The sequence below is a fragment of the Eurytemora carolleeae genome, unplaced genomic scaffold (genome assembly GCF_000591075.1).
Source record: "Eurytemora carolleeae unplaced genomic scaffold, Eaff_2.0 scaffold452, whole genome shotgun sequence".
NCBI lineage: Eukaryota > Metazoa > Arthropoda > Copepoda > Calanoida > Temoridae > Eurytemora > Eurytemora carolleeae.
Window position 1 is genome coordinate 223712 of NW_019396341.1, and position 27177 is coordinate 250888.

The window sequence follows — 27177 nt, forward strand, 5'->3', positions numbered from 1 at the left end:
ATTTAGTTAATTTAGTGTACTGTCCCATTTTGCCGTAAATTATAGTCTGTAGCAGTACCAAATCGTCCACATTACTAATTAGATTACGGTTTATTGGGTGCTGTTGTGAATAGAACATGCCCCTTTTTACAAGAAAGTAAATTTAAGACAGCTGGTATAATTATGAAACTGTGGTACGTTATGATGACTATATAGGCACTTTTTATCAAAGTAAATACATACTATAAAGTGGAGCAGACAGAATAAAGTTGGGCCATATTGGTAAACTTTCCAAATTAAAAATACTTGGGACATGAATTGTCGTCATCCAATTATGAGTTTGGTGCACTTTTTTAACTTTCACTTTTTCTACGGTCATTATAGCCTTGGGCGTGAAGTACATTTTTTGTGTAAAAAAGGGGTTTTAAATTTTTATTATCCCATGACAGACTGCATGTGACAATGATATTTAAGCCGCAAGTTCTTATTAGAAAATTTCAATCTAAAATTCGACATCGTGAGATTTGGGTTTTCATTTTAACCATTTAGTATTGAGACCATGTTGACTTCAGGGTATGTTTTCTTTAGTATTGTTTGAAAAAAGAAGAAAGGTAAAACCTTTTAATATGATGGGAATCAGTGTATTGCAAATTATTATCATTGATCAATAATCATTTCTTAAGAGCCCTTATGTTTTTTAAACTTAGGATTTAAAGTTTGCGAAAAATGATTATAGTTTTCTTCTTTACAGACTCATTTTAAGTTCTTATACTTAAACATTTCTTTACCAATTTAAAAAGTTTTTGAATGGAAAAATGTAGAATTATGATTCTGTATAATAAATAGACTGGAGATGGATTGGAATGGTTTGGAGTTAGGTTTCTGGACAGAGCAAGGTTTAATTGGACCTGGAGAATTTGGAGATGAAAAAGGGGTAAAACTTGGAGAAGAGGCAGGGGCAACTGGGCGGGAGAGGGCGTCAGCTACAACGTTCTCTTTGCCAGGAATGTGCACGATGGAATTTGTGAACTCTGCCAGGTATGCAAGATGCCTCTGCTGGCGAGCTGACCAAGGAGGACTCGTCCTGAACAAAGCATGAGTTAAAGGTTTGTGGTCAGTAAATATTGTGAACTCTCTACCTTCTAGCATGAATCTGAAGTGTCGAACAGATGAAAAGGCTGCCAGGAGCTCTCTGTCGAAGGCGGAGTATTTCTTCTCAGCATCGGAAAGTTTCTTAGAGAAGAAAGCCAGCGGAGCCCAGGATTCGTCGCGAAGTTGTTGTTGGAGAACAGCTCCAATGTGAGTATCTGAAGCATCCACAGACAGAGAAATTGCTGCGTTGGGTTGAGGGTGAACTAGTTCTGGAACAGCTGAGAGGAGTAGTTTGGCTCTGTTGAAAGCAGAGTTCATGAGTGGAGACCAAGAAATAGTTTTTCCAGGTCCCTTCAGAGCATCAGTGAGTGNCTCAGATCATGATGTTGCAGAAAATCTGCTCCAAGGATTGGAACAGAAACAGGAGCTAGCTGGAAAGTCCAGGAACAATTCCATGTTCCAAACCGTAATGGCATAATCCTGGAACCAGAACATGTTAAAGTTGATCCATCAGCTGTGAGTAACTGAACACCAGATGTTGAAGATGCACTTGTAGAAGGAAAAACTGAGATTGAAGCCCCCGTGTCGACTAGAAAACGGCGGTTGGAGAGATTATCATGGAGATAGATGAGAGCAGAACTCGTTGAACCGGCAGGCAGGGAAGAAACATCCTCCTGCCGGCGCTCTAGTTTCCCGACCAGGCACAGGGAGCTTGACAACTTAAGGCCTTGGATCCGAATTTGGCATGGTACCAGCAAAAGGACGGTGAAGCTGGACGGCGAGAAGGAGCTGCAGGAGTCTGAGAACGGCGGGAAACTGGACTAGAAGTTCTCCGAGAGCGTTGATTACGGCGGTTCTGTCTAGAAGGAGGAGTACTGACAGCATTCACTGAATCCAAAGCGTTTACCGACGAATTAGAAGACAAACTACTCCGGTAAATCTCGTCTGCACGTTGAGAGAGAACTGCAATATCGGCGGTTTTATCATGAACTAAATGAGACCTGACATCAGCTGGAAGTTGCCTCAAAAACGCGTACCGCGGGAACAAACACTCCTGATGTTCTGAAGGAAGGAGAGCCCTCATCCTGGATAAGAGAGCTGAAGGGAGCATATCTCCAGACAGAGGAAGTGACATGATTGATTCACAACGTGCATAATCCGTCAGAGAATGTGTCTGTAAAAGACGAGACCGCAAAACACCATAAGGATCAGCAGTAGGCGGGCTCCTTATGATATCTACAACATTGTCTATCTCGTTCTGTGGTAGAGATGCAACTACATGATGGAACTTGGTGATACTGTTGGTGATATTCTTGAGGTGGAACTGGGACTCAGCGTTGATGAACCAGGATTCGCAGCTGTCAGGCCAGAAAACAGGCAGTTTCAGAGCAACTGCATAGAGCTGGCTGGGAGAGGAATCCAACTGGCTTGAGGCGCCTGTGCTCAAAGCTGGATCTCCAGGCATCGTGACGCTGAAAAAGAAAGCACTGTCGAGCTAGGTTTTCGCTTACTGTGATAGCCTGTGGAGAAAACAGGGAGGCTGGTTCACTTTTCAGCCGAAAATAATACTAGCGAGCAAAACAGGACACTTACTCAAAACACTGAGTTTTAGGTGGAAAAATACAACGCGGTGGGTTGTTTAACTTTGGACTTATAAAGAAACGTATTCACTAGTCCGGGGTCACCAATTTGGCGGATAGCAATAAGACGAGGATTTAGATAACGACTAACTATATTTTAAATATAAAGTTACAAAGTTAGAAAAATATATATATCTCGTGGCTTCTAGAAACTCCCCTATTCTTCTCCTTGCCGCGAGAAGTTCTTCAAGGAAAGACGACTTTCATAGCCGCCACATACCTACCATTTCTAATTTAACGTTACTTACTTACCATTTCTAATGCCACGTTACTTTCTTACCATTTCTAATATAATGTTACTTACTTACCATATCTAACAAGACGTTACTTACTTACCATTTCTAATATAACGTTACTTACTTACCAATTATAATGTAACGTTACTTACTATTTCTTATTTACTTGCCATTTCTAGTAAAACGTTACTTACTTACCATTTCGAATATAACGATACTTATACCTACCATTTCTAATTTAACGTTACTTACTTACCATTTCTAATACCACGTTACTTTCTTACCATTTCTAATATAACGTTACTTACTTACCATATCTAACAAGACGTTACTTACTTACCATTTCTAATTTAACGTTACTTACTTACCATTTCTAATACCACGTTACTTTCTTACCATTTCTGATGTAACGTTACTTACTTACCATTTCTAATATAACGTTATTTACTTACCATTTCTAATAAAACGTTACTTACTTACCATTTCTAATATAACGATACTTACTTACCATTTCTAATGTAACGTTACTTACTTACCATTTCTAATATTAGCATGAAATGGTTCCTGAAAGTAGGCTCCGAAGGAATAGATACCAATATCTATCATAGTGATATCAGGTTCTACAATAATATTTATTTGATGATTTCTGAAAGCTTTCCCAAGCGGCAACTTCCCAAAAGTATTTTCCTGTGTGACAACTTCCCAAATGTGCAATTTCTCAAGCGGCCACTTCTCAAGTCTGTTCTTACCCTAGAGCTCAGTCTCCATGACTATGCTAGCCGCAGCCCTTGGCCCCTATGGTGCCTCAGAACCTTTGGGAAGCTGCCACTTGGAAAGTTGCCATTGAGAAAATGCCTTTGAGTTATTATCTAATACAATATATGCTCCATCAGTTGCATTCCTACAGCCTTAGATAACAGAGCTCTGTTCAGAAAGCTCTCTGTACTATTTGCAGTGGACGCTGAGAAAGGTGCCTGCATATAGGAGGGAGGGAAGGTCAAGCGGTCCTAAACTCCATCATCAATTAGTGAGCCTCTTTTTTTTAACTATAGTACCCACAGCGGGGGTACGAAGTAAAAAAATTAAAATAACAAAGATTTAATATGTCTAATATTAATCCCGTTTTATATGCACTTTTCTTTGCCATAGGAGCCCTTTCTGGAAGGGCCTTGTCCCTGCTCCCTGAGCAGAGCTGATAAAAGGGTGCAACTCAGCATTCAGCGGTGGGATACTTCCTAAAGAATTCCGCTGGGCTGGGAAACAGTATAACACTTGGAGACAAATGGAGTGATTTTAACGAAACATTCCTAACACGCTACTCTTACAAACCTCATCTCCTCTCTCCTCTACCTACCATCTAACCTTCTCACAAACAGCGAAATGTGACTCAAGGACATTTCTCTGTTGGATTCTACAACAAAATTACCTCTGAGGTGGTCCCTTGATTATCCATCATTGAATAGCAACCCTCTTTGTAGGAAAGTACAAATGTGCGGTTCATAGCAGGGAAGCTATTGCTCCCTCAATGGACGAAAATAAACTAACTTGAAGTTCTAGGAGTGGTGACCTAGCAAATGCAAGTGGACAGAATGTGCAGAGCTGAGGCTGCAAAACAAAACAAAAAACGAAGAGGGGGACATTACACAATGAAAGGGTGATCGTGCATTGTCTTATAATAGCGCAAAGACAGTGACTCGTAAACATTCTTTCAAAAACAGCGCCATAAATGGACGGGAAAAGGGAGGCAAGAAAATGAGAAACTGCGGACATGCAGACGGAGAAAACGAGAAAAAAATGAACATTTGAAATTATTAATTATGCCAAGTACCATTTTATTTTATAAAAATTATCAAAAACTAGATTATATTAACTTTGTAAAAAAAAGTATATGCTCCTAAAAATGGCCTCCAGGAATTGATTAATTGATTATTATTTAAACGGACAGTTAGCAAGATTTCAAGTGACCCTGCATGCAAAGATGGCAATGGCTGTTTAACAATTGTACCCAATGTCTGATCATACAAATGTTGATAATCTTGAAAACTAACTATTTTCAATTATGGCATCTCTACAAAAGTGACTTACGCATTTCTCCTGCAGGAATTATCCTAAATCCCCAGTGTTAAATCTAGAAAAACGACAATATCTTCCATATTATTGAAAGGTTTCAAGGGTACTATTGTGCATCGGAAATTGCCATCTTTACACGAAGGGTCTCTAATATTACGCTCACAATCCCATTTATATTCTTTTAATCAGATTTTTGACTTACTGTAATCAAAAAGGTAACTATCCAAAGCCACTAACGAATACATTATGACAACTGACACAACAGTGATGGATGAAACCATTATCCACACCTAGCAAATAGATTCACAGTCAACACTAGAGGTGGGTATCATTTTTGTGAACAAACGAAATTTTTGAGAACGATGGTGTGGTTCAGAAAAAAACTAATAATGGACTAAAGACTTGGATCATTCAGAGAAATGAAAAAACGATATTTTTTTAACGAACGAAACGATTTCAAATCTTTCGAACAATCTTGAAAAAACGATCGGTTTTTAATAAACGAACAAAGGTTTACGAAAAAAAGATTTTTTTTGCTGAAAAAAAAATTTTATTGGAGAAAGGATTTTACTAGACGAACGATTATACTGAACAAATGATTTTTCTGAACAAAATATTTTATTGAACAATTGTTCAGGAAAAAAAACACGATATAGATAGAAAAAAACTACAATTTTGACAACAAACAAATTATTACTTTTGTTCATTTGAAAGAACGAAATTGGTCATTCACGAACAATAAACAAACCATATCAAGCAAATAGATTACCAGTTTGTTCCAAAATTATTAATTGATATTTTTCTTGAGAAAAAATTTAGTATCGTGGGGTCTATGATCCTTTATATAAACATCTTAATTTCATTCTCAATTTGGTGTATATGTAAGAAACTCATTAAATTTTATTTAAATTCTCTTATTTTTAATTTGTTGCAGAACTGACAATTGTGCATGATTTTTTAAAAGTTATTACATAAATTTTTAGGATAATTTTTTTTTACCTCCAAAGTGAATGGTTGAATTATTTGGGAAAAACTGGTTTTCTTCAAGGGAAGGGGACATACTATACAAAAGAAAAAATGAAAAAATGGCTCTAATTTAAATTCATTTGAAAGTAGAGATGGACAAAATTCTTTTTTTAAATGAAAGTTTTTGAAGTTTTTCCATTCATTAACACAAGATTTGAAAAAGAAAGAGACTGTAAGCCTAATTTCAAGTGACCCTCCATGCTGTCCCTTAAAAGGAGTGTTCGCGAAAAATTATCGATGGTGATCGCTACTAATCTTACTTCTATCTGTTGCGTCTATTAGGAGAAAATTGTTAAAAACGTCTCATACCAATAAACGTAGCGTCCAAACAAATTCAGAAATTTGGAACATAATTTAATTCAAAACAAGTCATTCAGATATTACAATCCATAATCATCAATAATTTTTCGACGCATTGATATAATATAGTTAATAGTTCATAATTTTATTTTATTTGTTTTTTTTTATACAATGCACTTCCAGGTGGAATCATTCAGAGCATCGAGAGCAGAGACACCTGGCGGCCAACTAATCGGAGTAAGCCTATACCCCCTTTCAATTTTCGCGAACACTCCTCACTCACAAGTCTACAGGGTACCCTTGAAAATTGAACATCCCCCTCTTTGCTTGAAGGGTCGCTTACAGTCCCTTTAAACTTACATATAGTTGAACCAGAATAGGATATTGGGAAAAAGTTGACTTTATCAAAATAATTTGATTTTAATGGTCCATAAAACATCCAGGAGTCAGCACAGTGAATGTATATAAAAATCTTCTTATCTAAAAATTAGTAATATCATGAATTACCTACGAGGTTTTTACAAGATCCTGTACAGTATGTATTATTAATTACCTACTAGGTTTTTCAAGATCCTGTATAGTTTGTATTATTAATTAACTACAAGGTTTTTACAAAATCCTGTATAGTATGTATTATTAATTACCTACTAGGTTTTCACAAGATCCTGTATAGTATGTATCATTAATTACCTACGAGGTTTTACAAGATCCTGTATAGTATGTATTATTAATAACCTACAAGGTTTTTAAAAGATCCTGTATAGTATGTATCATTAACTACCTACAAGGTTTTTACAAGATCCTGTATATTATGTATCATTAATTACCTACAAGGTTTTTACAAGATCCTGTATAGTATGTATTATTAATTAACTACAAGGTTTTTACAAGATCCTGTACAGTATGTATTATTAATTACCTACGAGGTTTTTACAAGATCCTGTATAGTATGTATTATTAAATAACTACGAGGTTTTTACAAGATCCTGTATAGTATGTATCATTAATTACCTACGAGGTTTTTACAAGATCCTGTATAGTATGTATCATTAATTACCTAAGAGGTTTTTACAAGATCCTGTACAGTATGTATTATTAATTACCTACGAGGTTTTACAAGATCCTGTATAGTATGTATCATTAATTACCTACGAGGTTTTACAAGATCCTGTATAGTATGTATTATTAATTACCTACAAGGTTTTTACAAGATCCTGTATAGTATGTATCATTAACTACCTACAAGGTTTTTACAAGATCCTGTATATTATGTATCATTAATTACCTACAAGGTTTTTACAAGATCCTGTATAGTATGTATCATTAATTACCTACAAAGTTTTTACAAGATCCTGTAAAGTATGTATCATTAATTACCTACAAGGTTTTTACAATATCCTGTATAGTGTGTATCATTAACTACCTACAAGGTTTTTGCAAGATCCTGTATAGTATGTATCATTAATTACAGCTACGAGGTTTTTACAATATCCTGTATAGTATGTATTATTAATTACCTACTAGGTTTGACAAGATCCTGTATAGTATGTATCATTAATTACCTACGAGGTTTTTACAAAATCCTGTATAGTATGTATTATTAATTACCTACTAGGTTTGACAAGATCCTGTATAGTATGTATCATTAATTAACTACAAGGTTTTTACAAGATCCTGTATATTATGTATCATTAATTACCTACAAGGTTTTTACAAAATCCTGTATAGTATGTATTATTAATTACCTACTAGGTTTTACAAGATCCTGTATAGTATGTATCATTAATTACCTACAAGGTTTTTACTAGATTCTGTATACTATGTATCATTAATTACCTACAAGGTTTTTAAAAGATCCTGTATATTATGTATCATTAATTACCTACGAGGTTTTTACAAGATCCTGTATAGTATGTATCATTAAAGGCACTGCAGTCATTTTCTATCCTCATGGTATAGCCCAGACCAAAATGTTCGGTAAAAAGATAGAATGCTGAGTATTCTGTTCCTGTCGGGACCATCTCACCATATTTGTTTGTTGCATTATATGAACCCCTTTTAACAAATATATATACAGTAAGAACCAGAAAACTATGGAAGATGAAGACGACTTCAAAACTCAAGTTATGACTTGAAAAGTCTGATGAACATGAGACAACACAAACGTGTAGTGTAGTTGTGCAAACAGACCCCTTTCCCTGAGAAAATGATTTTATAACTTACTAATAAAAGCTATTTGCTTTGTAACTCACGCACCTCTGCCCCTTTAGTAAAAGTAAATTCAACCTATATGAAGTATAAAGTCTGACCGCGTCAACCTTGTTGCACCGGCTAGTTCTGTCCATAGATCTAGGTACAGTACAAACTGGGAACGGAAAAGTTGACCCGGCTCGGAAATTCAAATGTACTACGGCTGCCTGTGAACTACATCAAGTGCACTTCCACTACAGTATTACCTTAGTATCGTCAGTTTTCTGGTCATCACTGTATGGAATAGGAATTGGTCTGTTTACTTTGCATAATTGCATGTTCATTGGACTATTTAAAGTCATATCCTGACTCTTGAGTCTACAAGTCTAATTCTTGTTCCTGATTTTTCTGGTTCTCACTTTTTTTATCGATGATGTGTCATTATTTTAATCTAAAAAATGTCCTGAATTGTCACCTGTACCACGGGAACAGTTTAAAGTGCTCTACGTTCACCTTTACTCCAACAAGATCATTACCCTTTATATTTAAAATCTATAATATATAATTTGCTTATTTGTTCTTTGAATCCAATAAACGTCAAAACGGCTGAACCGATTAGGTCCAAAATTGTTGAGGCAGATTACATGACCGCAGGAAACAGTTTATGTATGCTCAAAACTACAAAAATCTGTCTCCAAAATCATTTTGATATTCGTAAAATTTGAAAATCCACGAAAATTTATTATTAAATATGCAATTCAAATTTGAACTAAAGATGGACACGACGCAGTAAGTCTAGCATTTATTATGTTACATTAGTTTTCTGTACAGTTAGTTATAGCCAGAATTTTGTCATTTTCATGGAAAATTTAAAGTTTGAAAAGGAATTGATTCTTTGCCACAAACTCTGATTTGCAACCCAAGAGCTGTAAGGAGCAGACCTTATATATTTCAAACTATGTATTCTGTTAGATTAAATAATCTTAGTTTGAAATATTAAAGGTGTATGCGCAAAGATATAGAAATTAGAAAATTTGAGTTTGTAACTGTTATGAGAAATGACTCTTTAAGTAAGGGATGATTTTCAGAGGTTTTAACAGTTAAAAAGGAATGAAGTCTTTACATTTTATACGTTAATATACATTTTAGCTCTTTTTTTATGACCTTAAGAGAATCATAGCGGTCTCTTGAAACCCCTTTTAGTGAGCAGAGATGTGGAATTATAATTTGAGTATTTCTAAAATAGTTTTAATTATATTATTATATATAATTTACATTTTTAAAAGGTTTATCTTAAGTTCAAATCCAATTGTTCTGAGAATACTTTATAGCATTTTAATATTTCCAGAAATTGATAATTACTTTTGATAATTATGATAATAATGATTTGAAATTAGAAACTGTTTTCAGGAAAATGTTAAAGATATTCTACAATAAAATTAAACAAGAAAAATGTATATAATTTTACCTAATAATCTATTATGATTACGACTTATAACTGACTTAATATCTTATAAATAACAAAAAATAAATTTAAACATTTTTCTCTCCATATTTTACCTGGTGGTTCTGTTAAACTTTTCATTAAAAATACTCACTGCTCTGTAAAAAAGAATTTATTCAATTTTGATGGAATTTATCACGCCTAATATTTCCCGTTGTAGGGTTATTCAGTGACTTTATCGCCCTACAACTGGGCGAAAAAGTAGTTTTTTCACCCTCCTATTAAAATTTCAAATTTCATACCTAATTTGTCTCATTGTAGGGTGATAAAGTTACTTAATCACCCTACAACAGGGTGATTAAGTAACTTTATCGGCTTGCTTTTAAGCAATTTGAGTAAAACTTAATAAAACTATATGTTATTGAAATGGGTATCATGCGTGCGAAAAAGTTTTTGCTGTTCGGTGTGAAAATACTTTCAATTTGATCTTAAACAAACTTTGCATGGAGGGTCACTTGAAATTAGGCTTAATTTCTTTAATTAATACAATATGTGATGTGAGCATGGCCACATTGTACATTGTTCATGTTATGTTGTACATAAGAGAGTTAATATAATGCCCGGAGTAAACCCAAGTTAGTAAAATCTTTAAATTGGACCAAGCCACGCTTAGATATGGCGTGGCATCTAGTACAGACTAGACAGTTCCTTTAGACTTGCCATGTTTGAACCCGGATGATCAAACCGAATGGTCTTGGGAGAATATATATGCCCTGAACGGCGGAGAATTTGATCAACCCTTATATCCTTGTATAATTTGATTATTAACATGTTTAGTGTAAATATAATGTTTCCTGCATTTCGTGTTTTTAATCATGTCATAAAACAATTCAGTTTGAAAACTTTTGTGTCTCTATTTTCTATTTATAAGTTCTGTTATTTTATATAAGATATTTTATATCATCTTTCAGAAATATGTTTAATTGTATAAAGTGCCCAACCTGTATATTTTACCACATCCAGGAAAGAAAAGATTGAGAATGCTTAAATCACCCTTCTTTAAAACCTCAAGGCTGGACTTTTCTAAATCTATGGAAATATTGAAATAAAGTTTATTAAAATATCATTTTAGTTTTTATTAACATCCAAACATGGAATTCTATGAATTTCAAATAAAAAATGAAATGTACAATGAGAACTAAAAAACTCTGGAATAGAAAGACGACTTTTATAATCATGTAATGACTTTAATTAATCCTTTAAACATGAGAAACAGAAATACAGGCCCATTTACCTTAAAAACAGATTTTTGGAGTTACAGGTAAAACTGCTTGCTTGTAATCTAGTTTATGCTAAAAATTCAGGGAAACAACTCATATTATCAAATATTGAACGAGACGGTTTTACAAATTTATTACACTTTATACAAACACATGAGAAAATGAAAAATACTATACGATCGATGAAAAGTTAATAATTGTTGACGGTGGAAGAATGCTCAGGAAATTCCCCGTCTTCTCATCAAAAGGGTTCGTATCGAACTAACTCCTTTCTTTTCCCCAAGCTTCACTCCACCCTAGCCTAGATATTAACCCTAGCTCCGCTGGCTGGCCGGCCGCCTCCTCCTGCCCCCGCCCTCTGGAATAACGGAACAACGGCGTCGCTTGGGTTATTTATAGATTTGTTTGTCTTGTCAAAATTATCATATAAACACAACTAAAACCGTTATGATTCAAAAGTTTATACAAGGGGTGGAGGGGGGTGGGGCATTATCCCCCCTGATCGCAGGAAAAGATCAACCCATCATTTTCCCGCTACAGTAAAACATAAGATACGTTTAAGTAACGCTAGAATTCTCCCTATACCACAGTTTTCTGGTTATCACTGTATAAATCTAAAACTTTTAAGCTTGCCATGGGTTGTCCCTGAAGTTTTAGCACTGCCATCAATGATTTACGACAGTGTGCTTTTAAATATATGTTTTGCTTTTCCTTAGAAATCAATTTTATGACATAAGCAAAAGTTTATTCAAATCCTTTTAATTAGACTTAAACTTACCTAATGAGAAAAAGCTAAAAATTTTAATTTTCAACTTTATTTATTTTGTTTTAATTCTAAACCTGCGGTTTTCTGATCATATGTAATCTGGAGGAAAATGCACTCGGATTTTCTGGAAAACAAAACAAAAGTTTTGATATTGTTTATTTGCTTGAAAATGTTACCTTCTCGATATACAAAGTTTATTCTCTAAATCATTCTAGAAAATTATTTTCAAATCAAAAAATTATTTATTAAAATGTAAATAAATGTAAATCTAATATCTAATTTTGAATAGAAACCCACGATAGATTTATATAAAAAAGTGTTTTATTTCTAATTCTAACTTTGTCGGATGTAGTTACTTGATTTTCAGACAAGAAATACAGTGGTGCCCATACAACTGTGGAACAGACAGAGGACTGCAATGCACAATAGTAAAATGTCGTCTTCTTATCCTACAGTTGTATGCGACCCATTGTTCAATTTCGAAATAACTTTCTAGCATTCTATTCAACATTGCTTTCTTTCAGAAAAAGTCTAAAAAGCTATTTTATCTCAGATACAAACTTTTAGGTCATCTTAAAGAACATAATAATGATACAGTGATAACCAGAAAACAATGGAATAAGAAGACGAATTTACACTGCACATTTGCTGTAATTTATGCTCATTGTACTTTGTAAAGTTATAATTTGATTCTGAAAGTTGTTTTCTGCTTCTCACTGTATTTATAACACTACCAGAGATATGTTGAGATTACTGATAATCAAATGACAGAATTCAACTCCTTTTCCATTCTTCATGGCAACAGTTTCCTCTTCGTTTAACAACATCTAATTAATATCACGGTAGACTATATTGTCAATTTGAATTCGAAGCGGACTGACCCATTGTACTGAGATGTACAGTGTACAGGGCACAGGCCCTAGTGACAAGCGGCATGTACTGGCTCGACCATATTCTATATTTGTTTAGTTTCAACTTTGACGGCGCGGCTAGACATTTTACAGAACCCGGCCTAATTATGGACCTTGACTTTCCCTACAAGCTTAGATGTGTTGGTAGGATGAAATTAGTTTAGTTTAGTGTGATGGTAGGATGGAATTAGCTTAGTTTAGTGTGATGGTAGGATGGAATTAGCTTAGTTTAATGTGATGGTAGGATGGAATTAGCTTAGTTTAGTGTGATGGTAGGATGGAATTAGCTTAGTTTAATGTGATGGTAGGATGAAATTAGCTTAGTTTAGTGTGATGGTAGGATGGAATTAGCTTAGTTTAGTGTGATGGAAGGATGGAATTAGCTTAGTTTAATGTGATAGTAGAATGAAATTAGCTTAGTTTAATGTGATGGTAGGATGGAATTTATCTTTTGTTGTTTAATAGTTTTTAGTTAGTCTGGCACATTCTATATTTTCTAACAGAAAAGGAACTCAGTTTTTGCCAATCCAAATGTTGAAAACCTTTGATTTTTAAACAATGAATTCTGTTAGATTAAAGAATTTAAAAATTAAAAATCAAAATTTTTCATCAGGTTGCAAAGATATTAGATTATAAAATTAGAGTATGTGGCAAATACTCAGTTCCTTTGATAAAGTAGAATCAAGTTTGTATTATCAGCATAATTTTTGAAAATAACTTTGATCAAATCGTTAATTTTTTTAATTTAATTTTTTTTCTTTTTTTACGCTGTTTTTTAATTTCTTAGTTTAACTGGTAAACATTTTTTAAATACAGTTAAACTCAAATATAAGAAGAAATCGGAAGAATGTTAAAAATGTGGTCTGGAAGATTTAGTCCGGGATTTATCGCTGAGAATTATATAAAACTAGCTTGGGAACCCAGCGCTGCCCCTGTAGGTATAAAATGCCCCAGTTTTATAAAATAAAAGTATAAAGTGTCAAGTTCTAAGGTAGTGAGATTCATGAAAAAAATAAAAAGTGAGATTTCAAAATCCAAAGTGAAAATATAAAATTTAAACTTTTATTTTTAAACTGTGGTATTGGCGGTAGTGAGATTTGAAAATTAAAAATCAAAAAAAAATAAAATCTCACTACTGCAAAAACCTCTAGTTTGAAAGTACTTTCATTTTCTGATTTCGAAAAAAAGGCATTTAATAATCTGAAAAGTGTAAAGAAAATGTACAAAAACTAGCTTTTAAAACCTTCAATACCATTTTCTTTTTAAAAAAACATAAAATTTTCGCTCAAAAAGAAGGCATTTTATACAAACACGCGCTGCCCAGGTTACTAAAAGTTACTCCCGCCGTTTACCCGCACTTGAACGATTTTACCGGCATACTAAATTTTCTCTATAAAAGTCGACCCACTCAATTCAGAATCATATAACTACGCTAAGAACATTCCCGTAGGTCTCCCAAGTTCCCAAAACAAAACTTGAGGCAAATCGGTTCTTGGGTTCCTGAGTTATGATCTGACAAACAAACAGACAGACAAACAGAGATTACAACTTTATATATATAGATGAAAGATTTTTTACTTAAATTAGCGCCAAACTATTTGACTTTGACAGCTTAGGAAAACACAAGACAGCTTCAAATTCAAATTCAAGACGACCTTATATAAATTCTTCCGATGTCTTCATACACTTGAGTTTAACCGTATTTTGATACCTTGACATCTATAACTTCTTCCATTGTAATTTTTTCCTAAAAATTAGTATTTATCTTTTTGTTGGTTTAGCAAATAATTAATAAAACATTAACAATTTCTAGAATTTATAAACTGTTTACTCGAATTATTGGGAAAGGAAAAATGAAAAGGGGTATAGGGTGAAACCTAAGCATTTTAGGAGTTGATCGAGATCTTTAAGAGCTCTATCTGAGGTTCCTGTCTCGAGAAATTGATAAAAAAAACTGTGTCAAATTTATATTAAAATGTATACATATAAAATTTTGTATAAAAATCGTATTCAGCAAATACGAAACCAATCTGAAAAAAATTCGTATAAATTTGACACAGTTTTATATAAATTTCTCGAGACAGGAACATCAGATAGAACTCTTTTGGGCCTCAATCAACTCCTAAAATACTTTCATTTTTCCTTTACAGTCCCTTTAAACAGACTGTTAGGCATATAACAACTTAAGAAAAGATTATTTTCCTGTCATTCTTTTAATACTTCTAAAAAATACATGTATAATGTTGTTTTTAAAGAATTAACTATTGTTTTTATAAATAAAATTATCCCTGTTCTGTCCAGTCCCCAATGACTGATCCAATACAAGGATGAGAAGGATGAATAAAGTTCTTTAGATAAGGTTGAACCAGTTCAATATCATTCCTATTCAAAGAGTTCATAAAAAATAAACTCTTTAAAGATGTTTCATTCTATGTCTCTATGACAAAGTTCTAAAAACCAAGGTTATATTGAAATTGCCTACGATGCGCTCCAATATACGGGAGCGTATTGAGAATAAGCACTAAGCAACCTAATTATACAACCTTTTAAAAAATAGACTTCTTAAATACAGACTTCTAAAAGACAAACTTCTTAAATACAGACTTCTAATTGACAAACTTCTTAAATACAGACTTCTAAAGACAAACTTCTTAAATATAAACTCCTAAAAAACAAACTTTTTAAATGTAAACTCCTAAAAGACAAACTTCTAAAAGACAATCTTCTTAAATACAAACTTATAAAAGACTATCTTCTTAAATACAAACTCCTAAAAGACAAACTTCTTAAATAAAAACTTCTAAAAGACAATCTTCTTAAATATAAACTTCTAAAAGACAAAATTCTTAAATATAAACTTCTAAAAGACAATCTTCTTAAATACAAACTCCTAAAAGACAAACTTCTTAAATAAAAACTTCTAAAAGACAATCTTCTTAAATATAAACTCTTAAAAGACAAACTTCTTAAATACAGACTTCTAAAGACAAACTTCTTAAATATAAACTCCTAAAAATCAAACTTCTTAAATTTAAACTTCTAAAAGGCAAACTTCTTAAATATAAACTCCTAAAAGACAAACTTCTTAAATACAAACTTCTAAAAGACAAACTTCTTAAATATAAACTCCTAAAAGACAAACTTCTTAAATATAAACTCCTAAAAGACAAACTTCTTAAATTTAAACTCCTAAAAGACAAACTTCTTAAATATAAACACCTAAAAGACAAACTTCTTAAATATAAACTCCTAAAAGGCAAACTTCTTAAAGACAAACTCCTAAAAGACAAACTTCTTAAATATAAACTCCTAAAAATCAAACTTCTTAAATTTAAACTTCTAAAAGGCAAACTTCTTAAGAAAACACTCCTAACAGACAAACTTCTGAAGGAAGACTCTGAATTCTTTTCCCGCAGTGCTCGGCCCCCTTACAATGCTCTAGCCGTAGTGCTTGGCCCCCAGAAGTTGGTTATACAGGAGTTTGTATTTCCGCAGTTTGAATTTTAGGAGTTTAAATTTCAGGAGTTAATATTCTATGGAGGAGTTGTATTTCAGGAGTTTGCATATCAGGAGTTAGTATTATATGTAGGAGTTGTATTTCAGGAGTTTGTATATCAGGAGTTAGTATTTCAGAAGTTTGTAATTTAGGAGTTTGTAATCAATACCAAGTTACACACCTGAAGGTTGAAAAAGCAGGATTTATGTAAATAAGAGCGAGCAGTAAAAATACTTTCATTTTAAACAGTTAATCTGGTCAGAAGATGTATTATATAATTGGTCAAATAAATGGTTTTTGAAATAATTGCTTTGAATATTAAACCATAATTTAACATATTGTCTTTCCGCAAACTCAGATTTTCTGATATATATATTTTTGCAACACAATGTCATAGACCTAAGATAGTTTAAACTACAGAATTCTCTTAGATAAAAAAATCTAAGTTTGAAATATAAAAGTTTTTGCACCTTCAAATTGCAAAGATATAAGGATTTAAAAATTTGAGTTCGTGGCAAAGACTCAATTTCTTTGTTAAAGGGGGTAAAGAAAGTGAATTAAAATATTATTTAATAGCAGATATATATTCCTCATCCCTATCTCTGCAGATTTGAATTGATATGATGAACTATACCTGTCTTGTAACATTTGACTTTTCGTGATTTCTAATATATTATAAGGTTATATTAAAATATCTGTTCAGGGCGTCTTAAAAATCTTTGGGAAAACTTGCAATATTTCTGTCACAACATTTTGAAATCAATAGTTTAAAAGTATTTTTTAAACAAACACTAAAAATTAAAAATTTGTAATTCATTGTTTTTTTAGAATAAAATGTTTGGTTCCATTTATTTTGAAACATCCATCAACGAAAATAATGAAAATAATATGGAAAACTTATTGTGGGAAAGTAATTTTGGATTTACAATTATATTTTCACATACATCCTGAATACCAGACTTATTTTTTGCGAACCGATAAAGACCTGTAAAAAGTAGGAAAATATCAAATCTTATAAAATCGAATTACTTGAAATGAAAACAGAGAAAACCTTTCTTCTAAGAAAATGAAGAGAGCATGAACAGCAGCAGTTGTATTCTACAATTATCAAATATTTTTACCAAGCTAAAACTTTAAACTTTAATAAACGGTTTTAGAAATGATAGTAATCTCTGTTTATTTGTCCGATCATAACTCAGGAATTCCTGGACCGATTTGTCTCAAATTTGATTGGGGAAATCGGGAGAGCCACTGGACTGTTCTTAGTTTGGTTTTGAGATTCTAAGTTAATAGCAAAAAGGAATTGAGTCTTTGGAACAAAATCAAATATTTAAACCACAATATCTTTAGAACTCGATGTTGTAAACCTTTGACATTTCAAACTCAGATAATTTGACCTAACAGATATAGTGATTAGAAAATCAGAGTTTGTGGCAAAGACTCAATTCCTTTAGTTTCCCGATAAAATCGTCCAAGTGCGGGTAAACGGCTGGAGTAACTAATATAAGTGTAACGCTGGTTTCCCAGGCTAGTTGAAATTAGAAGAGATTTTCATTAAATTTGTTTTCTTACTTAAAGGGAATGACCGGCAATGTATGGTAGTTGAACTAGGATTGCAGTATTATTGAGACATTTTTAAAAATTCATTTGAGACCTATCAGACGTTTTTACGGTGCATATTTGTTCAGCAAGAGCGCAAATGTAATCTTTAAAATTCTCATAGGTTTTCCATTTTTGAGGGTTAATTTTGAAAATCGGTTTTATTTAAATCATTCAATGACGACAACGAAATGTCACAACAAATTCTGCAGTAAACTAATTAGCTTGAGAAAATAAAAATTAATTCTTATCATTGGAAATAATTAATCTTATTAAGTTATTGGTTTCTGTAATGTCTAAACATTTAAAATAATTTTCTGTAGATTTCCTGCAATTTTTAATGAAAAGACGATATTTAAAAAATTTGAAGAAATTTGCGAACAAATTCATAAAGAATAAGAAAATCAATTTAGTAATAAAAAAGAAACATCTGATTCTATAATTGATTAATTGACAAATATATAATAATAAATACAGGGTGAGACAAAAAAAAGTGTGATTTGCGGCGCCTGGTGCAAAATTGTACCTTTTTTTGTGCAACTCTCCTGTATGGGGTTTTTTCAATATTTTTTGAAAATTTGTAATTTTTTTGGTACTTCAATGGCCCAAAAGAAAATCCGCGAATCTTTTTTTTCTCTCAAAATCAAAAGTTCAGAAAAGCATAAATGTGCATTCATATCATTTCTCTCTACTTATAAAATTTTATTAAAATTGAATCACAGAATCACAGAAAATTGGCAAAATTGTAATAAGAAAATTCGCAATTTTCAGTTCTGGGCTAATTTTTAAGGAAAAGTTATTTAAATTTACTAGTTCCTTTCTACTTAGTATATTCTAAAGTATTAAATATACGTTGTTTAGTTGAAATCTTAAGAACCATTGAAAAACAATTTTTCTGTAAAAATTATACCAGAACTGAAAATTGCGAATTTTCTAATTACAATTTTGCAAATTTTCTGAGATTCTGTGATTCAATCTTTTTAAAATTTTAGATTTCTATAGAAACAATTTATTTACACATTTTTGTTTTACTGAACTTTTGATTTTGAAAGAAAAAAAGGTTCGCGGAATTTTTTTTTGAACCATTGAAGTACCAAAAAAATACAAAAATGTGTAAATAAATTGTTTCTATAGAAATCTAAAATTTTAAAAAGATTGAATCACAGAATCTCAGAAAATTTGCAAAATTGTAATTAGAAAATTCGCAATTTTCAGTTCTGGTATAATTTTTACAGAAAAATTGTTTTTCAATGGTTCTTAAGATTTCAACTAAACAACGTATATTTAATACTTTAGAATATACTAAGTAGAAAGGAACTAGTAAATTTAAATAACTTTTCCTTAAAAATTAGCCCAGAACTGAAAATTGCGAATTTTCTTATTACAATTTTGCCAATTTTCTGTGATTCTGTGATTCAATTTTAATAAAATTTTATAAGTAGAGAGAAATGATATGAATGCACATTTATGCTTTTCTGAACTTTTGATTTTGAGAGAAAAAAAAGATTCGCGGATTTTCTTTTGGGCCATTGAAGTACCAAAAAAATTACAAATTTTCAAAAAATATTAAAAAAACACCATACAGCTGAGTTCCACAAAAAAGTTACAATTTTGCACCAGGCGCCGCAAATCACACTTTTTTTTGACTCGCCCTGTATGTTCCTAAACATGTAATTAGTTTACTGTAGACATTTTTTTACATTTTTTTTCGTCATTTTTAAAATCATCCCTCCAAAATGGACAATCAATGATGATTTTAAATATCAAATTCATCCTTAATAATTTCTCAAAAATACTGTAATCTCAGTTCAACTACCATACTTGGCCAGTGTAGGCTTAGTCTCATGTCACGTGGCATTATATAATTCTTTTAAAGCTTCTTCTGCACAAAAATGATGAACATATCCTTGTTTATTTATCTAAATTAATAATTTTGAATTTATATTTTTTTAAATGTGGCTTACGAATCTATGCAGCGAAAACAAAGAAAAAAATCTTCCTCATGTAGGTGTGAAGTCCCTTGTAATAACGTTAACAGACCCTTTAAATATTTAAATTAACGGTTTAAACTGCTTTTTATCTGCAACATGAATATATGCATTTCGCTGCAACACTGCAATTCTCAGATTATGAACTATAAATGATACAGTCTCTGAGTGGGGTCGAAAGCAACATACGGCATAAAATACAACATAACAAACAACAAAACATACAGCATAACATACAGCATAAAATACAACAAAAAATAAGTCATCACATACAACATAACACAAAGCATAACATACAACATAACATACAGCATAACATACAGCATAACATACAGCATAAAATACAATATAACATGCAGCATAACATACAGCATAACATACAACTTAACATACAGCATAAAATACAACATAACATACAGCATAAAATACAACATAAAATACAACATAACATTTAGCATAAAATACAACATAACAATCAAGATAGAATACAACATTACAAACAGCAGAACAAACAACATAAATTACAACATAACAAACAACATAACATACAGCATAACAAAAGCATAACATACAACATAACATACAGCATAAAATAAAACTTAACATACAGCATAACATACAACATAACATACAGCATAACATACAACATAACATACAACATGACATACAGCATAACATACAGCATAACATAAAACATAACATACAGCATAACATACAACATAACATAAAACATAACATACAGCATAACATAGAGCATAACATGCAGCATAAAATACAAAATAACATACAGCATAAAATACAGCATAACATACAGCATAACATACAGCATAACATACAAAATAACATACAGCATAAAATACAGCATAACATACAACATAACATACAACATAACATACAGCATAACATACAGCATAACATACAGAATAACATACAACATAACATACAGCATAACATACAACATAAAGTACAAAATAAAATTAACATAGCATATACAACATAATATACAGCATAACATACAGCATAACATACAACCTAACATAAAACATAATACTCACTTTTAGCCTTTTTTGGATAATCTTACATTATGAAAGTTGAGCAAGAAATACATTTTTTTGGTGTAGATTTCAAAAAATGGAATTTGATAATATTTGGAGTATTATCAACAGACTGGAAATGTTCCAAAACTCTGCTGAGAAATCTACGAGATTGTCTAAAATTAAAATCCTCCAAACTCTTGGAGAAAATTCCGCCAAAGATTTGACAAATAGTGTACAGTACAATAGGATCAGTAAGATTAATTCCACAACATGGAGAGGATATCTTGGTCAGAATTTGAACGATACAAATGTGTCTGATTCCGGCGTTTATATCTCCGAACATTTCTCGAGTTTTCGACCATCTCGGGCAGAAATCTTTTTGGGATGGTTCTGTACAGTTTCAGGTGATGAATAGGACTTTAAGCATGATTTCAAATGACCTCAATGCAAGGATGGCAATACCTGATTCACAGCAGTACCCTTGAAAGCTTTGTTTCTCTATATCTAGCGCATTTCTACTGAGGTGTCTATCCCACGTGGAACCCTCGAGAGCATAAAAATATAGTATTAATATTTTTTCAGTTTTATATTTGCTTGGTCTTCTTATCTGGTTGAAATATAAAAAACAAAAAGAAGACACTCCCTGGAAACCCCGGTCAAAAACCTGGATTCATAGATTTACCCTCACAAAAAAGTAGGACGTTTTATATTATAATCTAAAAGTGTATTGCAGGAAAGATATTGAGTCTTTGCTATAAACTCACATTTTCTAATTTTTCTATTTCTTTGCAGCCTGACGGTGTAAACCTTTGTTTATTTCAAACTTAAACTATTTGATCTGAGCTGTGAACTTTAGAATGGATAACCTTTAATCCAGACTTATACTTAATCCGAATATCCACTGTGGAAACTTTTAATTTTAGTCCTTAATCAACCCTTTTTCTCTCTCTTTGGATATCAGTAAACTATTTTCTCCAATAAGAGTGCAGGAATATAGTTCGTAAATTGTATTGACCAATGGCAGCCTTAAATCCGCCATTTCTAACAAATCAAGAATAGAATGTGTCGTCGGCCATTTTGTTAATTAATCGGTGAAGAAAAGTATTTATTAATATACTTTTGAGATTCTTTTTCAACCAATTTTAACTAATTTATTAATAAATAAATGGGTGAGAAATTAAGTGAAGGATCATCCAGTCAAGAAAACGAACCAATCTGGCGTTCCTAGAATCCAATTGTTGATCTAAATATTTAATCTCAACACTAACATAATCTCAAGATTATGTTAGTCTCGAGATTAGGAAAAACAAAAGATTACGCATTAATCCTGATATCCACCATTCTAAAGTTCCCAGCTCTGACAGAAATATTTAAGATTCACAATATTGGGTTGCAAATGTATCTATATATAAAGATGTAATCTTTGTTTGTCTGTTCGTTTGTTTTTTCCGATCATAATCAGGAATTGCTGGACCGATTTGTCTTAAATTTTGATTGGGGAACTCGGGACACCCACGGGAATGTTTTTAGCTTGGGTTTGAGATTATAAACGGCGGGAGTAACTTTTAGTAACCTTGGCAGCGAAGGTTCCGAAGCTAGTAAAGATTATAAAATCATAGTTTGTGGCAAAAACTCAGTTCATTTACACCAGTATACCTGTCCCTTTAAAATCCGTTTTTTGTTGGTCACTATGCATTCAAAACTTGTGAACAATCCTATTCAGTTGGAGAAAAGTCTGGTTGGAAACACAGTTAAAACAATCAAGCAACAGAATTGAGAAATGTCTGCAATTTCAGGTGTCAAAAAAATAAGAGAAAAATATCTAAAACCTTTTCCTGCCCGGCGTTGCCCGTGAAAAAAAAATTCAAAATAAGAGAGCTTACTGGAGGTTGTCTTTGTTTGATTTCATATCCAATAGTCATGTTAGTTTAATGATAAGTAGATAATGTCATTTTAATCTTTCTAAAAATTCAATATTTTTTTAAGATTAAGAATGCTAATTAAGAATCATATTCTCGTTTTAATTAATTATTTTCATTTGCATGACATCTTAATTATAATATGACTTGTGTATTGTTACATATTGCTGATCAGATTAGAGGTTTTTTTTATAGCAATGGCTTTCTTAAAATGGGAAATAACTGTTTCCTCTTATCGCACCGACACTCATATAATTAGATATCAGAACATTGTGTCTGCTCATTTTAACTTTCTCTAAAAATGAGGAACCTCCTGGATCTGAAAAGCTCGCTGGTTTTCAATATTTGAGAGGTCGTCTTCAAAAAGCTAGAAGAAACTTCATGTTTAAAACAAATCTTTCAGGTAACATGTGTACACGTGACCTCTATAATATTTTTTACATACATTTTGGTTTGCCAGAAACCGAAATTGCGTTAACCAGTTTAGCAGTAGACGGATTGTCGTCTTCGTTCTTTATTTTTAAATTTGACTAATTTATTTATAAAATTGAATAATTTAAAATCACAAAATTCTTTTTGCATTCCACAATCAAAAAAAAGAAATAAGACCGTAATTTCTTGTTACATTTTTTTAGTTTTAGAGGACATTGCGCAAAAAATATGAATTCTTTCAATATACGAGCTCTACAGTAACAATAGCTAGCTAAAAATACTTTGGCGGCAGCTCACGGTTTCATTGTGGATTTTGGAAGATTTTGAAAGATTTTGAAAAAGAAAGAATACGGCGTAGCTTCTCTTCGCTTCGCAAATGGAAAAAAAAACTGAATGGAAACAGCTGTTCCTGGCCAGGAAGTTGAGAATGTAAGCCGGATGGGCGTCATTTAGAGAAGGAATATAGCAGTAGACATGACGAGCTTGTATAGTAGAGAGAATTGATATATTATTCCAGTGTTTTCTGGTTATGAACTGGTGTTTATATATTTTCAAAATTTGATCTGCTATTTTTTAACCATTAAATTGTCGGAGATATGAATGAATTTGTCCGGAAGAAAATTTATTGAGTCGCATTTTTTATAAGCATTAAGTTAGCGAGAACTTTAGTTTTAAATATCTATTTATCATAAAAAAGGATATCGAGATTCTTTGTTAAGTCTAAAACTTTTTTTTAAATGTTTTTTTTAAGATATTCCCGAAGTTCAAGAGGAAATCTCTAATTCAACTGAAAATGAATATCAAACACAAATGTAAGTGAAATTTACTAAAAAAATAATATTTTTATGTTTAAAGTCTAAACCAATCTTTAATGAAATATACAGTTGATGGAGTTTTGACCAAACATCTTTCACAATTAAAGATACTGTACACATCATTCACAATTAAAGGGACTGTACATATCTTTTACAATTACAGGGACTGTACATATCTTTCACAATTAAAGGAACTGTACATATCTTTTACAATTAAAGGGACTGTACACATCATTCACAATTAAAGGGACTGTACATATCTTTTACAATTAAAGGGACTGTACACATCTTTCACAATTAAAGGGACTGTACACATCTTTCACAATCAAAGGGACTGTACACATCTTTCACAATTACAGATACTGTATACATCATTCACAATTAAAGGGACTGTACATATCTTTTACAATTAAAGGGACTGTATACATCATTCACAATTAAAGGGACTGTACATATCTTTTACAATTAAAGGGACTGTACATATCTTTCACAATTAAAGGGACTGTACATATCTTTCACAATTAAAGGGACTGTACATATCTTTCACAATAAAAGGTACTGTACACATCTTTCACAATTAACGGGACTGTACATATCTTTCACAATCAAAGGGACTGTACATATCTTTCACAATCAAAGGGACTGTACACATCTTTCACAATCAAAGGGACTGTACATATCTTTCATAATTAAAGGGACTGTACACATCTTTCACAATTAAAGAGACTGTACACATCTTTTACAATTAAAGGGACTGTACACATCTTTTACAATCAAAGGGACTGTACACATCTTTTACAATCAAAGGGACTGTACACATCTATCACAATTAAAGACACTGTACACATCTTTCATAATTAAAGGGACTGTTCACATCTTTCACAATTAAAAGGACTGTAAGCGTAAAACCAAAGACCCCCTGTGCAAAGATGGCAATGCCTGATTTACAGCTGATACCCTTTAAACCGCCTATAGAGCTTTGTCTGATCAAGTATGAATTATATATTAATGTTTATAATTTATAAAAGCTGATTATTTTCAATTGTGGTTTCTCTACAACAAGTAACTTGCACATTTCTAGTGTGGGAAAACCTGGGCTGAAAATAAATAGAAAACTTTTAAGCAGAGAAAACAACAATATCAGATAAAGGTTTTAAGGGTACGGTTGTGTATCGGGCATTGCCATCTTTGCATGAAAGGTCACTTGAAATTACGGGTACGGTCCCTGTAAGTGTATTTGATGTTGTTTGTTACAGGGCAAATAGTGTTACTGGTAACTTTTAAAATCAAATTAGTCTTTTCAAATTGCTCAATTGAAGTGTCTCAATCTCATATTCATTGCAAACTATTTAAAATCGTGAGTTGAGTCTTAAAGTCCTATTCCAGAGTAAGTTGAGTCTTAAAGTCCTATTCCAGAGTAAGTTGAGTCTTAAAGTCCCCAGAGTAAGTTGAGTCTTCTTAAAGTCCTATTCCATAGTAAGTTGAGTCTTAAAGTCCTATTCCAGAGTAAGTTAAGTCTTAAAGTCCTATTCCAGAGTAAGTTAAGTCTTAAAGTTCTATTCCAGAGTAAGTTGAGTCTTAAAGTCCCCAGAGTAAGTTGAGTCTTAAAGTTTTATTCCAGAGTAAGTTGAGTCTTAAAGTCCCCAGAGTAAGTTGAGTCTTATTCCAGAGTAAGTTGAGTCTTAAAGTCCCCAGAGTAAGTTGAGTCTTAAAGTCCTATTCCAGAGTAAGTTGAGTCTTAAAGTCCTTTTCCAGAGTAAGTTAAGTCTTAAAGTCCTATTCCAGAGTAAGTTAAGTCTTAAAGTCCTATTCCAGAGTATTTTGGTGCTCATAGTAACAAATCTTTAACCAACAGGTTTAAACAAGTTATAACATGCCCAGCCTTCAGCCTCCATTATTAGATATAAGCACAATTTCAACGTTCAAAAAGTCATATTTTATGACCTTCAAGCTTTCCCTTAAACATTTCAATTATACCATATTTTTTTATCAATGCAAAAAATTGTCACCTAATTTAGTTGCTATTTTGCAGCTGGTATTAACTTCATAAACCTTGAACAAATAGCTTCTGAAGTAAGTATAATATATTGATAAAAAAAAAATCTTTTCAAAATTCTTTAAATTCTTTAGAATATAGAACTATTGGCATCTGTTGGCTGACTTTCGGACCTAAACAAATTCATAATTCAAAATATCTACGACATTAGGATGCAAAGACAGAATGATTTGAAAACACTTCCTATAAAGATTTTATTATATATTATATCATAAANACAAGGTATTCAGAAATATTTACCCAGAGGTGATAGTAATTTCATCCTCCGAAGTCGACTGGACTCCCCTCATTTACCACCTCCGACACTCTTCCGAAGTCGACTGGACTCCCCTCATCTACCACCTCCGACACTCCTCCGAAGTCGACTGGACTCCCCTTATTTACCACCTCCGACACAAAGAGGAAGTTTAAAAACAAAATTCAGGTGAATTAAAAAATAGTATTTTCACACCTTTTAAACTATAATGTACAAAACCACAGACTAAATAAAAAAACAGACTGCTAACCAGCACGACATATGATATTCTTACAAAAGGTTTTGGGCTGCCATCTAACCACCAATTGTTGCATATAATACCCATTCAGGGACTAAGTTTCACAATTTTTAAAGAAATACTCTAACTAACTGCTGTGGAAAAATCGCATATTTTAGCCTTTAATATATCTCTGTAATCTCTTATCTCTGAACCAAACTTACTTTTAAGGGAATTAGGTAAATCGTATCAATATAACACAGAGTAGTTTTTTAACAATATTCGGTGTTATGATCATACATGGGCTGAATATAAGGTTATCAAGATAGTACGAAACTTAAAGGGACCGTTCACTTATTTGGGTAATTTCAGGGTAAACTAAACAGCCTATCAGCTATTCATCGGTAATAGTCTTACTTTTTAAAGAC

General features: G+C 32.2%; 3 protein-coding genes across 3 annotated transcripts; 1 reads left to right on the forward strand and 2 right to left on the reverse strand.

The window, feature by feature from the left end:
• Positions 1 to 1756: 1756 nt before the first annotated feature.
• On the reverse strand, positions 1757 to 2536 carry LOC111701293 (uncharacterized). Its single transcript, XM_023472492.1, has one exon. The coding sequence runs from the start codon at positions 2534 to 2536 to the stop codon at positions 1757 to 1759; it is 780 nt and encodes a 259-aa protein (XP_023328260.1).
• Positions 2537 to 3475: 939 nt separating this feature from the next.
• LOC111701294 (uncharacterized) lies at positions 3476 to 16686 on the reverse strand. The gene is made up of 15 exons (XM_023472494.1): positions 16612 to 16686; positions 15223 to 15316; positions 14646 to 14681; positions 12758 to 12850; positions 12200 to 12234; positions 12098 to 12147; positions 10979 to 11066; positions 10094 to 10135; positions 9698 to 9770; positions 9009 to 9070; positions 8226 to 8398; positions 6704 to 6823; positions 6017 to 6078; positions 5220 to 5307; positions 3476 to 3567 (listed from the first exon to the last, which is right to left on the reverse strand). The coding sequence occupies exons 1-15, from the start codon at positions 16668 to 16670 to the stop codon at positions 3476 to 3478; spliced, it is 1167 nt and encodes a 388-aa protein (XP_023328262.1). The 5' UTR covers positions 16671 to 16686.
• Positions 16687 to 21142: 4456 nt separating this feature from the next.
• LOC111701295 (uncharacterized) lies at positions 21143 to 26700 on the forward strand (the record flags this gene model as incomplete). Its single annotated transcript, XM_023472495.1, has 5 exons — positions 21143 to 21458; positions 22778 to 22850; positions 23280 to 23376; positions 24157 to 24217; positions 26521 to 26700. Coding segments are annotated over exons 1-5 (431 nt in total), but the record flags the coding sequence as incomplete, so codon positions are not given.
• Positions 26701 to 27177: the final 477 nt, after the last annotated feature.

Coding starts and splice junctions, on each gene's coding strand:
- LOC111701293 (XM_023472492.1), bottom strand. CDS start 2,536: ATGCCTGGAGATCCAGCTTTGAGCACAGGCGCCTCAAGCCAGTTGGAT.
- LOC111701294 (XM_023472494.1), bottom strand. CDS start 16,670: ATGAAAGTATTTTTACTGCTCGCTCTTATTTACATAAATCCTGCTTTT. Junction 12,235..12,757: donor GTAATCTCAACATATCTCTG/GTAGTGTTATAA, acceptor ATAATTTTCTAG/AATGATTTAGAGAATAAACT. Junction 11,067..12,097: donor ATATGATCAGAAAACCGCAG/GTTTAGAATTAA, acceptor ATATTTCCATAG/ATTTAGAAAAGTCCAGCCTT.